Genomic DNA, 13459 nt, shown 5'->3' with positions numbered 1-13459 from the left:
CCACAAAGTGAATGGTAAAAATCACCCACCATCCGTAACCTCCGAACGAGACGCTGCGTTTCCTATGAAACATCGTGGCTGCTTGGTCGTGCTCACTCTTCCTAGCGTTGCCGGCAGTGGCTCCCCGTCCACGGCTGCACTTGTACCTTAGCCCCACTGCTCGAAGCCAAACAGGAAGACAGGGCACTTCTGTGAGTGGGCACAGCCAATACATGAAGTGTGCTCCCTCCAGCTATTCCGTGCCTTTAGTTTGAGCTCTGGGGGGAGGAAAACCACTCTCACCACTTCCTGCAAGCATGTGCTACAGTTCTGTGCAAGCGCTGATTACAGAGGGGGCTTCTCCTCTGGGTCGGCGGCCGTTAACTTGTCTTCTTTAAAACTTCAGTTTCCTTTTTCCAACGCTTTTCAATATACAGCGCAAGGACTGTAGGTCTCCTAATAGTGGAGCATACATTTTTGGGCCGCCGAAGGTGAAGCCAAGGTTAATGGATCACTGTGCCACCAGCTGAGTGAGGCATTTCCATGCCAACTTGTCCTCAGCATCACACTGAAATCAGAAGCTTGCTGTTCAAATGAGGCCTGTCAGTTGATGACAGGCTCCTCTTGTGGAAAAGCCCTATAGAATTTAACAGAAAACTACTCCCTTGCAGTCAGTTTTCTGGGGCATCCTATGGAATTTAATAGAATTCTAGCCTTTTTATAGAATGCTGCAGGACAGTTTAAAAAAAAAAACCCTATAGAAAGGATCTCACCCATTGGTATTAAACTCAGTTAGAACTGGATCCTCAGCTGGTATGAATCAGAATATCGCTATTGATTTCATCCAACTGAAGATCTGGCTCTATAGATTTGTAAAGATTTAATGGAACCCAATTAAATTTCTGTAGAACCCTATTAATTTCATTCCTGTTAAGTTCTATAGGATTTTCCCATAAGGGCCTATGGCAGGGGAGGGCAAACTACGGCCCGCAGGCTGGATCCATGGTGCAGCAGGGCTAAAGCAGGCTCCCTGCCTGCCCTGGCCCCATGCCTCTCTCGAAATCAGCCAGCACCATGTCCCTGCAGTCCCTGGGCGGGGAAGAGGGCAGAAGGCACCACCCCCAGCAGCTCCCATTGGCTAGGAACAGGGAACCATGGCCAATGGGAGCTTCAGGGGCAGTGCCCGCAGTCAAGGGCACCGTGTGGTGGACCCACCTGCCCCACCCCCAGGACCCACTGCCAAACATGCTGGCCGCTTCTGGGAGCTGCATGGGGGCGGCAGGGAGCCTGCTGGGGGCCTGCCTTAGCCCTGCTGCACGCCGTTGCCACCTCGGAGCCGCTTGAGGTAAGTGGCACCAGGCCAGAGCCCGCGCCCCGAACCCCTCCTGCACCCTACACCCCAACCCCCTGCCCTGAGCCCTCTCCTCCACCCCTTGTGCATCCCAACCCCTTGCCCTGAGCCCCTTCCTGCACATCGCACCCCCTCCCAAACCCCACACTCCCTCCTGCACCAGGCCTACATTCATGGCCCTGCATACAATTTCTCCACTAGGATGCAGCCCTCGGGCCAAAAAGTTTGCCCACCACTGGCCTATGGCCTGATTTCCCAATTGAAAAAGACCCCCCATTGACTACAGTGGATTTTGGATTAGGCTCATATGAATGAACAGGAAGGATTACACCTCCCTCTATTATACTCATATTTCTCATCCCCAGTTCCTTTCGATTATACCCTTTTGTGCAATCCTAAATAATCCTTCTCCCCTCTTCTGCTTTCATCTTCTAACCCAGATACTGCAGATAGCCTAACAAAATCAGTAGCACTGAACAGGTTTGGCACTCTTTGGGCGCTGTGTCATACACTCCCATCAAAGCTTCTTCCAACAGCTTTAAACAACAGGGCACCAAAAATACCACTCCTAAAGCAGGACATCGCACTTCCCTGTCTGACTGTCCAACTCACCTGTACTGAGCAACTGCAGCCAGTTCGGGTCTCATCCCAAGTTCCTGTTCCCAGGCCCAGTGAAAGAAGAAGTGCATAGCTGCAAACTGCCAACTCTATATATTATGTCTATGGCCCTTTTGTGATCTGATTTCAAAACTCTATTTAAATGTAAATATGGACCTTTAGCTGCTTACAAAAGTCTAAAATTACCAGACAGTAGCATCAAGAAAATCATACCAAAGGTTTCCCTATCACCACTCTCTTCTCCGCATCTCTGCCGGTTGTCATCGTTTACACATCACCAGGTACAACAGATTCTAGCCTGGCGTGTACTCTGAAGCAAGCTCAGTGTTCAAAACTATAGGATGTTTCATTGGCAAACTAATGTTTCCCTTCTCCTTATTCATCATGTAAAAGCTGGGGCAGTTCGAATCACACTTTCCTCTTTTAGGGTCCAAAGCATCAGCGAAGTACTGAAACTTATGAGTCTCAGACAGCGATCCATATTACAAAGGACAAAGCTGTTTTTTCTAGAGTACACAAAGAGGAGGGGACAAATTCTAGGGGCAAGAATGCAGCACCCTGATCAGTATTCAGACAGTATCTGCTTTCAAATCTGGTGAATTTTCATTGGATCATTAAATGTTCCAGCCTACAGAGAATGAATTCAGAATGCAAAGTAACCCTTTCCCCTTCCCCACAAGGCTCCGTGCTGGGCCAGAGCCTCTGATATAAGGCTAACAGAGTAAAAGCCAGACGTTGCATGTGTCAAAGTCAGATTCAAGACTCACAAATTTGTCAGACCTCTCTGTTTATTAGCAAAGCGCTTTGCCAATGCACCCAGATGTGTGAGCCTCCTGCAAAAGCTCAAGCTAACTTATTTATACAGATAAGCCAAAGCAAATTTAACATAAGAGACAAAAGGAAGAGAAACTGACAAATATACATATCTTATTTGCATACTAACATTTACCAATCTCCTAACTCAGTAGGAGCTCTAAGTTAATTAGTTTGAGGACCCATTGTCTCACACTCCTTAACGTTTCTCTTCCTGACAACTATATTTCAACAAACCTTTCAAGCAGCATCTCTTTAATGAAATATAATTCATTCTACTTTCATACATGAAATACTTTGGGCAGATCTTCAGCTGGTATAAATTAGTAGAATCCCACTAAATTCAATGGAAATATGCTCATTTATACTTTCTGAGGGTCTGGCCCTCTGAGTGCCCCTGCAGATATGTACGTATGCATATTGTGTGTGTGTGTGTGTGTGTATTTAACACACATATACAAAACATGCTGAGAAAAACCCCTCAAACAGATTCTTTCAAAACACTGGCATCATCTATTCCACCCAACCATGCCTCTCAGGTATAAGCCGAAAAGCCAAATTCTGCTCTCAGTTACACTGGTGTAAATCCAGAGTACCTCCATTGAAGTCATTGGAGTTGCTCTAGATTTTTACCAGTTACCCAGAGCCCTGAAGACATAGATTAAGCTTGTATATGAAATTGCACCCTTTTTGTGCTAGGGATCTTAAAAGGAACAACAAGGGGAAATAAAACTTAAATCCTTAATACCAAATATCCACATCCCCTAACCTTACGCAAGTAGAACTGCCACTGAAGTCAATGGAACTACAGAATTTGGCCCAGTTAGCATCTGCATGAGATTTTTATTAGCTGGGGCTGTCATAAATATAAAGGGAAGGGTAAACCCCTTTGAAATCCCTCCTGGCCAGGGGAAAGCTCCTCTCACCTGTAAAGGGTTAAGAAGCTAAAGGTAACCTCGCTGGCACCTGACCAAAATGACCAATGAGGAGACAAGATACTTTCAAAAGCTGGGAGGAGGGAGAGAAACAAAGGGTCTGTGTGTCTGTCTATATGCTGGTTTCTGCCCGGGATAGACCAGGAATGGAGTCTTAGAACTTTTAGTAAGTAATCTAGCTAGGTATGTGTTAGATTATGATTTCTTTAAATGGCTGAGAAAAGAATTGTGCTGAATAGAATAACTATTTCTGTCTGTGTATCTTTTTTGTAACTCTAGGTTTTGCCTAGAGGGGTTCTCTATGTTTTTGAATCTAATTACCCTGTAAGATATCTACCATCCTGATTTTACAGGGGGGATTTCTTTATTTCTATTTACTTCTATTTTTATTAAAAGTCTTCTTGTAAGAAAACTGAATGCTTTTTCATTGTTCTCAGATCCAAGGGTTTGGGTCTGTGGTCACCTATGCAAATTGGTGAGGCTTTTTATCCAACATTTCCCAGGAAACGGGGGGTGCAAGTGTTGGGAGGATTGTTCATTGTTCTTAAGATCCAAGGGTCTGGGTCTGTAGTCACCTAGGCAAATTGGTGAGGCTTTTTACCAAACCTTGTCCAGGAAGTGGGGTGCAAGGTTTTGGGAAGTATTTTGGGGGGAAAGACGCGTCCAAACAGCTCTTCCCCAGTAACCAGTATTAGTTTGGTGGTGGAGCGGCCAATCCAAGGACAACGGGTGGAATATTTTGTACCTTGGGGAAGTTTTGACCTAAGCTGTTAAAGATAAGCTTAGGAGGTTTTTCATGCAGGTCCCCACATCTGTACCCTAGAGTTCAGAGTAGGGGAGGAACCTTGACAGGGGCTTTGCACTCTGTTGCTAAAAATAACAGAAGGGTCAAATTCAGACCTCAGTGGCACCACTGCGAATCCAGAATAACTCAACGACTCTGGAGTTGCACTGGATTTATAACAGTGGAGCAAAGTGAAGTCTGGCCGTATGACTTTAAATGACAGATTAGCATCCTTGCAGATGATGGATAATTCTCCTCCAGACATTAGCAGCACCGGCATACCCAGACAGCAAGAATAGCCTCACAACTGCCTTGAAGGAGTTACAGCTTTAGTACATCAATGGAAGAAAATGGAACAGTAGCATCCTCAAGAAGACAATTCTTCCTCCTCCCAGGCTCAAGATGCAGAAGACAGGGCCTGATGGCCAGGCACATCGGCAATAAATGGGTGAACCCAGGCTGGCTCTCAGGGGGTGTAAATCGGCATCAATCCCCCATTGGTTACACCAGCTAAGAATCTGCCTGAACATCTATGTGCACTAGAGGAATTTATGTTTTTTACACGGCTGCAATCTAGCTATTTGTTACTGTATCTCCTGAAGCAGCAGGAAACACCAACAGATCCTAGCAACCTTTCCAGAAACAGCAGTTCACTGAATAAAGAAAGGCAGTTTTGTTCTAAGAATTTAAGCTCACAGGGTTTTAAGCTGCAATTATTACTGGTTTATCCCGAATTCCAATCCTTACATTTACAAGTGTGTGATGTATAAATAGAGAGTAAGGGGACAGCATAGAAGTAAAGCCACTGCTAATTTAGGACCTGATCCAAAGCCCGTTGAAGTCAGAGTGGTTTACGGATCACGACACCAGACTGGGAGGCAGGAGATCTGGACTCTGTTCCTGGCTCTGTCACGACCTGCTGTGTGACCTTGGCAAGTCACTTCCCGCCTCTGTGCCTCGTCTTCTGTCCCCACCTTGTGTCAGTCTTCTCTGTTTTCAGTGTAAATTCTTTGGGTTAGGGCCTGTCTCTTACCGTGTTTGCACAGCACCTATCATAACAACAACAGGAGCCCTTCCGTCCAATAGGTTTGGGTAATTCACTCAGACCCCAAACAGAGAAATTTCATTTGTGCCTTCAGGACGCCACTGCAGACTCTCTCATAGGCTGGATCCAAATGGACATAGAATTACCCAGTACAGCAACCAACAGGAATCTGAATAGCCTTAGGCTTAAGGTTTTCCAAACAAACACCAAAAGCAAAGGACAGCTGAATGGCACCTGCTAGTAATAAACTCCCCTACTGGAACATGGTGGCTGTGCAAAACTTCTTAGAACTCTGTCTCGCTGGACCTTAATTCTGTGGGACACTATTTCATTGGCCAGTCATTCAATATCGTCCTAATTCAATGCCTTTGCTGTGAAGATAATGATTGTGACGGTCTTGTTTGCAATACAGTTTTTCTGATGGAAAAGAACAATCCGAAAAATAGCTTTGACATCTTGATGGAACAAAAATGATAGGAAAGTTAGAGTTACACACAGGACCTGATCCTAAACCCATTGAAGTCAGTGAGTCTTTTCACCGATTTCATGAGGCTTTGGATCAGGCTCCTAAGACATGTTTTGTTTCCCCAGCACAGTTCAGGCAACACACCTCAAAGCTGACCTGCAGCACCCCTGGGCCACCCACGAGCACCAGCTAAACTGGGAACACGGCATTTCACCGGGGACATGTTGTTACAGAACATCTCACCTCTGCCATTGAGTCCTTATGGCAGCCTCTCCAGAAAAAATTTGTCTGTTGTGACATTTTTTTGCCCCAGGAATATTCTGTATGACTGAAACCAACGGTGGGGGGTGTGGGGGGTGGGAAATGTTCCCTTCAAAACAGTAATAGCCAAGTCATTGTAATCAATCAACTAAAATTAAGAAACACAAAAGCTCCAGGGAAGATGCATCTTTGGCACCATCTGTAATAGCCAAAATTAACGACTTCTCTGGGGCTCTGTGACAAAGGCACTGGGGAATGAAATGTCAGAGCATTCTGTGCTAAGTATGTGAGAGCCTGATCCTGCACACTGCTGAGCCCTCTCCTTTCTCATTAGCTTCCACCGGGGTGCTCCACATCTTGCAGGACTGGGGCCTAGTGTTTGGCTGTGGAATTGGTTAGTGTCGTATGCGATCAGGGCCAGATCCTGCATGGCTGAAGTCAATGGGAGTTTTGCTATTGTGTTCAGATGGAGCAGGTCCTTGAAGTATGCCTAGAGAAAAGTAAGAGGAAAGAGCAAGTCATGCAGCTTGCATATTGATGGAATTTACAAATGAGGTCCATCTGCATTGAGGGTTAAGCTAAAATGCTCACTATGGCTCCAAACAAGAATGAACCCAACTGTAATACTAACAAGAGGCTCACTGCTTCACTGCCGATTCATGCAGAGACAGCAGGAGGGGCAGGAATACAGTCTGTATCCCTCCATCTGTAGCAATTGTACAGAATTCTGCCACTGAACCTACATTGTACTGTTACGTCGTCTAAGCCGCTCCCATTCTTCTCTTTGTTGTTTTATTGGTTTCACCGCAACAGCCTCCCCGTAGCTGGGCCCAAGTGGTGGTGCTGGCAAAGAAGCCAGAGTATTAGTATTGTGACATCAGAGGCAACAACCAGTCATCCCTCGCTCCCTCAAGTAACCTCTCTGCTTGCAGCACCAACGGGCCCTGGTTAGAGGAACTAAGACAGTTGCGACGGGGCAGAGGTAAAGGATCCCACCTGAGCCAGGCAAGGAGGGAGTCACAGGACAAATCTCCAGCCTCCTCCCACTCCGCCAATACAGTTCCTGATCCGAAGCAGCCCCGGATAGTCCGGTCCTGAACCCCCACCGCCCCAGAGCCCCAACTCTGGCAAAGCACCCTAGTCCCGACCCGTATTCATTTGCCAACGTGTTTCAACCAGTGGGATTGAAGTATGAAAATAATAGGAGGGAGGGGGATGACGACTGGCTGAGTTACCGCCCATGTCACAACGCCCCTCTGCCTGCCGCACCAAGTGGGCACCGGGTGCAGCGGTCAGGTTTCCCGGTTGCTACCGGGATCAACAGGGCTCTGCCCAGCGATGCCTCCAACTGTCCTTGAAATTGATCGGCGGTGGTATTTCAAAGTCAGTGCATAAGAGACCGAGAAACGCCATCAAGAGTTAGGCCTCACTTCACTTAGCTAGTCGGTGACATGTGCGTTGCTTTTGTATTGTGGATACCCGTTCAGTAGGAACTAGGCTGCCAGCCCATTTCACGTAGGCCATCAGACCGTAAGTGCTTTTCCATCACAGCCACCACTGGTTCATTTCAAACCAGTTAAAGTTTCCTTAGCCCATCATTCGCCCTCTCAACCATCCGCGTGGTTAATGCACGGGACTAAGACTCAGGATATCTGGGATCAGTCCCTAGCACAGGGATCACCCCTGAACAGAGAGCCCGCAAAGTATTTAAGCCCTTAAGTGACGTCTGTGTTGCATGCTGCCTAGGTACGCAAGCACTGAGATGAAGCACTAGCAACGTCTTTAGGCTCCGCTGAATCAGATCTTGCTCACACCTCCCTTCGTCTACTCTTCTTAATTTGATGCCAGCTACTGTCAGCAGTAGGGACTGCCACCCACACAGCTTTCCTCTCTGCATCTCAGAAGGGAAAAAGAGAGATGCTGGGAAATAGCTGTAAATGCATCTGTGGGTACGAAGGAGAAATCAGAGAAGGATGGAAGCACTGACGCAATGTGAAGCACTGAGAGGGCTCCATGGCATCATAACACAAAATGCAGTGTTTCCTTAATAGGTGTGGCCCAGAATTCTCTGTTATCCAGTGGGGAAGTTGTGTTGTCCAGGGGAGTGGAAGCCACGAGATCATCTTAGATTCCCAGCTGGTCTCCAGTGTCGTTTGGGAAAGTCATAATCACTTCATTCTCTCTGGGGTTTAGTTCCCAGAAATAAAATGAGGGCATTGGGACTTAACCTCCTTTGTAAAGCACTTTCAGATCTGCAGGGGAGAAGCAGTAAGTGTTGTTAACGAGCAACTACACTCCTCTTCCATTTATACTGCCCACTAAATGTGTTTATTACGGGGGGGGGGGTGTAGCAATTTGAGTGCAAAACTAGATGATTGAATAACTGAGCTGTATATCGCAGTTGGGTTTTTCCCCCATCGCTCTATTTTCTGCACATGATTGTGGGCCAGGAGGACGCTAACTCACTTGCTATCCACAGTCAGTGCTTACGTCGGATTTATAATGAAAGCCTTAATGCAAAGGTTCTGCTCGAGCTAAGGGTCAGAGCGGATGGGCGAGAAAAAGAAGAATCTGAGACCCCAAGCTGCCCTGCAGCCGCTGCCTGGTAACTGTTAATCGCACGTGTGGTTTCCTGCAGTAAATGAGGTGGCAGTTTCCATAAAGGACAGATAATGAAGCATTTCTAGTCTCACATCCCACCCTCTCACTCACCCTCCCACTTTCTCACACACATGAGCAAAGCACACCGACCCTTGTAAACATGCATTACCCGCCTCTGCCAGCTCAGATGCCTACTGTGCCAGCTGGACAGCACAGGTAGGCATAGCCAGGCTAGCTCGGATCGAGCTAGACTGCTAAAAATAACAGTGTGGGGAGGGCTAGCCCGTGGTGAGTACATACCTTGGGTCTGGCAGGGGGCAGAGAACAGAACTCGGGAAACTAGCCCATGCCACTGCAACTACACTGTTATTTTAAGCAAGCTCGCAGCACCGAAGGTCGCACGGGTCTATCTATCCCGTTGCAATCAGCCCTCCTGAGAGCAGTGTAGACATACGCTGAAAGGCCAGACGTGCAAGGTGCCAGTTGCCTCCTGTGACATGCTGAGCAGCCTCAATTCCCGCTTTCCGTGAAGTAATGGGAATTGAGGGCACTCGGTCTCTTGCAGGATTGAACCCGCATTTCCTATCAGTCCTTCTGTGCAACTAAAGTGAAAGCTGGTTGGTCATTTCAAAATGCGAAGTTTTCAGGGGGGTTTTAAAAAGACTATTGAACCAGTCACAGGACACTGTAAGGGAAAGGGTATGCAGGGCCAGGGAAATACATTCTTCAAAATTATGGATACATATGCACAGCATAAGCTGCATATACAATACAATAAATGTAGAAGGGTCCTGTCTAATGGCCTGATCAGAGGAATGGCAGCCTGGAAGTCCTGAGTTCTATTCTAACTCTTATTGAGGCCAATGGAAACTTCACCACTCTGGCCCAGTTTCCCCCCCTTCTGTAAATGGGGATGATAATATTGCTTGCCTCACGAAGGGGTTGTGAGGAAAAGCTAGCTAGTATGGGTGCAGATTCTGCACTGAGAGCCAATGTACGCCCTTTGAAGTCACTGAAGCTCCACAAGCCAGCACAGAATTAAGCGCCCATTGGTAAAGCAATTTGAAAATGAAAAGAACTATGGTTCTGTCTCTCCCCTCACTTACACTGGAGTGACTCCATTTAAGCATATGAAATGCTATCAGCGTAGAACTAATGTAACAAAAAATCCAGCTGGCAGCGTTTGCCTGAAATAACCGCCCAGTTTGCAGGAGATGATTCCACTGAAAAAGGGCTCAGGGAGTTCTACTGAGGACGTAACTTTTCCCCAGTTGGATTTCAGGGAGATGGAGAGAGGATATAGGGTGTGGGCTGAGCAATCTTGCAGGGAGGAACCCTCGGAGCAGCTAAATCTGGCGAGGCACCAGCAGAACTTTATTATCTTATTGCTGTTTTGCTTATTAATAAACCAAGATCAGGAAGTAGCACACGTTTGCATTTTACACTGTGTGTGAACTGTGTTTCTAGGGCAGGTTAGGAAGGGACCCTGCTTTTAGTGTGCTAAATATTATGTTGTTACCAAGCTTAGCTAGACCAAAAGGACAGCATTTCCATCAGAAGACTGCAGCTTGCACAAATTTGCACTAATGAACCTATTAAAGAGGAAAGGAGTACTTGTGGCACCTTAGAGACTAACCAATTTATTTCAGCATAAGCTTTCGTGAGCTACAGCTCACTTCATCGGATGCATACTGTATCAAATAAATTCAATAAATAAATAAATCAAATAAATTGGTTAGTCTCTAAGGTGCCACAAGTACTCCTTTTCTTTTTGCGAATACAGACTAACACGGCTGTTACTCTGAAACCTATTAAAGAGGATCTATCAAGATAGGGGTAAAATGACTGTCACTTGTTTTCTGAAGGAGCAAAATAATCCTCTGACAGCTGCAACCAGCCCAGACTGGAATTAGCCAGACCTTGTGCTGTGTTAAGCCAGATCACTTAGCATTATTTTAACATAGTTTGCACATGAATAACACAGCTTCATGTTGAGTTAGCAGTGTAATCAGCTAATTAATGTGCTGCAGATCAGTCCCTGTGTCATGCAAAATACTCCCCCTGCTGGCTGAGGTTGCAGCAGCTGTGTGTCCTGGCTTCCCCTTGTTTCAAGGGACAGAGAAACGGTGGATGCAGGCGACAGAGAAAAAGAACAGACACAGGAACGTGAGCACACACCGCAGGCAGGAAGAGACAGGGTTAGAACCCTGGGAAACACCTGCAGGGTGTTGAGTGCCTTTAACTCCTACTGAATTCAGTGAGTGCTCAGTGCCATCCATAATGAGGCACATATAGGGGCAAATTACAGACTTATTTTGAAAACCTAATGCTGCAAGTAAAAGGCTTCAGAGTACAGCTGGATGGGACACTATTTTCCCACCCTGCAATCAGGACAGCAGTTGAACTTGGTGTTTTTTAAACCAGAAATCTGAAAGAAAGTTTGCTTCAGGTCCAACAAGATGTTTTGCTGCAGTAATTTCAAAACGTTGAGTTTCAATTTTGACTTTTTTCTTTCCTTTAGTCTAAATCTAACAACATTTCATTTCATCGCAAAAAAATCAAAATATTTTCTGAAGTGTTAAAATGGAGCATTTTGATAATTTCAACGTTTTTAAATAATGTTTTGAGTTAGGAGATTTGTCAAAACCATTTCAGGAGCACTTTTGATTCGGACACATAACTATTTTTATTTTTTTTGCAAAAGGAGGGTTCATCAAAAAATTCCTGACCAACTCTACCTCAGAGATACATCCACCGATACTCGGTCTGAATTTGAGTCACCGTACTGAACAAAACTACACTGACCACATTGTGAACTCTTCACCCAGTGCTGAGCTTCTTACTCAGGGGTGGCAAACTTTTTGGCCTGAGGGCCGCATCGGATTTCTGAAATTGTATGGAGGGCCGGTTAGGGTTAGGGCTGTGCCTCCCCAAACAGCCAGGCGTGGACCGGCCCCCCCAGGACTCCTGCCGCATCCACCTACCCCTGTTCCCTGATGGTCTCCTGGGGACCTCTGCCCCATCCACCCCCCCTCGGTCCCCTGTCAGCCCCCTGGGGACCTCTGCCCCTAACTGCCCCCCGCCACCCCATCCAACCCCCCCCTTCCTGACTGCCTCCCTGGGACCCCTACACCATCCAACCACCCCTTCTCCCTGACCACTCCCGGACCCCTTCCCCCTAACTGCCCCCTGGCCCCTAACTGCCCTCCACCACCCCATTCAACCTCCCGTCTCCTTCCTGACTGACTCCCTGGGACCCCTGCCCCATCCACCACCACCCTGCTCCCTGTCCCCTGACCTCCCACCGCCACCCCATCCAACCACTCCTCTCCTTCCTGACTGCCCTCCCCCCGGGACTCCCATTTAACCCCCATTCCCCGCCCTCTGACCGCCCCGACCCCTATCCACGCCCCTGACCACCCACCGAACTCTCCTGCCCTCTATCCAACCCCCCCACCCTGACCCCTGACCGCGCTGCCTGGAGCACCGGTGGCTAGCAGCATGGCTGCACCAGCATAGGCAGCCGTGCCGCGGCCACGCACCACAGAGCACCAGGTCAGGCTGGGCTCTGCAGCCCCGCTGCCCAGAGCATTGCACCGTGCGGCGGTGTGGGTGCGTGGGAGGAGGGCTAGCCTCCCGGGCCAGGAGCACAGGGGCCGGGCAGGACAATCCCGCAGGCCGGATGTGACCCGCAGGCCATAGTTTGCCCACCTCTGCTCTTACGGATGCCTATGGAAGTAATCTGTCCTACAGGAAGGCCAAAATTTTTCAGAAGTGTTCTCTAATTTCAGAGGTCCAGCTTGGAATATCTCAAAACCATCTCAGGACACCCAAAATTACAGTCCTCTTTAGCATTTTGCCAGCAAGTCTTTTCCATCTCAAAATTTCTACAGTTGCCAAAATGCCAGCAAGTAACATCCTACTGGAATTCATCAGGAAGAAAACTCAGATTTTTTTCTAAAAGTGATGATGAACAAACCATGCATTTATTTCTGATTTGCAAAGAACAGTTGGCATATATCTTACCAACCTATTTGCATATAGAAAGATCTGTGATAGATCATCGAAATACAGGCAAGGGAGAGATGGGCATACTTGTTAGTATAGAGGAGTACCTTTACTGATGAACAGCTGGTGCTGAAATTATGCCCAGGAAGGACAGTATAGTTCTTTGCTTTGCTCCTTTGGCTGCAGAAGACAAATTGCATCATTAATGTTCTAATCCCTCATGCACTGATTTAGACTAAAGGAATAGCAACACTATTCATCTTTTTATTCCAATTCTACATGAAAAGGTAGTGTCCATGCAGGAATGGGATTAGATTATATCGTGGCCGCTAAAAGACATTCCACATCCCAGCCCTATCGATAAGGCAAAGCAAGGCAGCACAGGAATGAATTGTAGAACAAAGGAGGCTGCCTGCTACTTTTCCCCATGCTACTGCTACAGTGGAATGAGGCTGGAAATCTACCGACATGCCTAGAGCAGTGGGTTCCTGTGGAGAAAAGAAAAGAAAAGATTCCAAAGCCTGTTTTTTGCAGGTTGCTATTTAAGATGCATTGTTCATACACAGGACACGTTATGTCATTATTAACACGCTTTCTC

At 47.1% G+C, this 13459-nt stretch overlaps 1 protein-coding gene across 10 annotated transcripts in view; it reads right to left on the bottom strand.

Annotated features, from left to right (window-relative positions):
• Positions 1-13459, bottom strand: part of RAP1GAP2 (RAP1 GTPase activating protein 2) — a 265430-nt gene that overhangs the window by 207411 nt on the left and 44560 nt on the right. For 4 of the 10 annotated variants that reach the window (XM_073315709.1, XM_073315711.1, XM_073315722.2 and 1 more), the window contains exon 1: positions 30-216. The exons of 5 other annotated variants lie outside the window; for them this stretch is intronic. In XM_073315709.1, coding sequence (XP_073171810.1) covers positions 30-214 — 185 coding nt within the window. In that variant the 5' untranslated portion in view covers positions 215-216. Of the gene's footprint in view, positions 1-29; positions 217-13459 lie in introns of those variants that run through there. One more of the 10 variants, XM_073315719.2, reaches the window with a different exon arrangement.

This window comes from Lepidochelys kempii, chromosome 17, assembly GCF_965140285.1.
Source record: "Lepidochelys kempii isolate rLepKem1 chromosome 17, rLepKem1.hap1, whole genome shotgun sequence".
In the NCBI taxonomy this organism is placed as follows: Eukaryota; Metazoa; Chordata; order Testudines; family Cheloniidae; genus Lepidochelys; species Lepidochelys kempii.
This window is presented reverse-complemented; position numbering and strand designations above follow the sequence as displayed.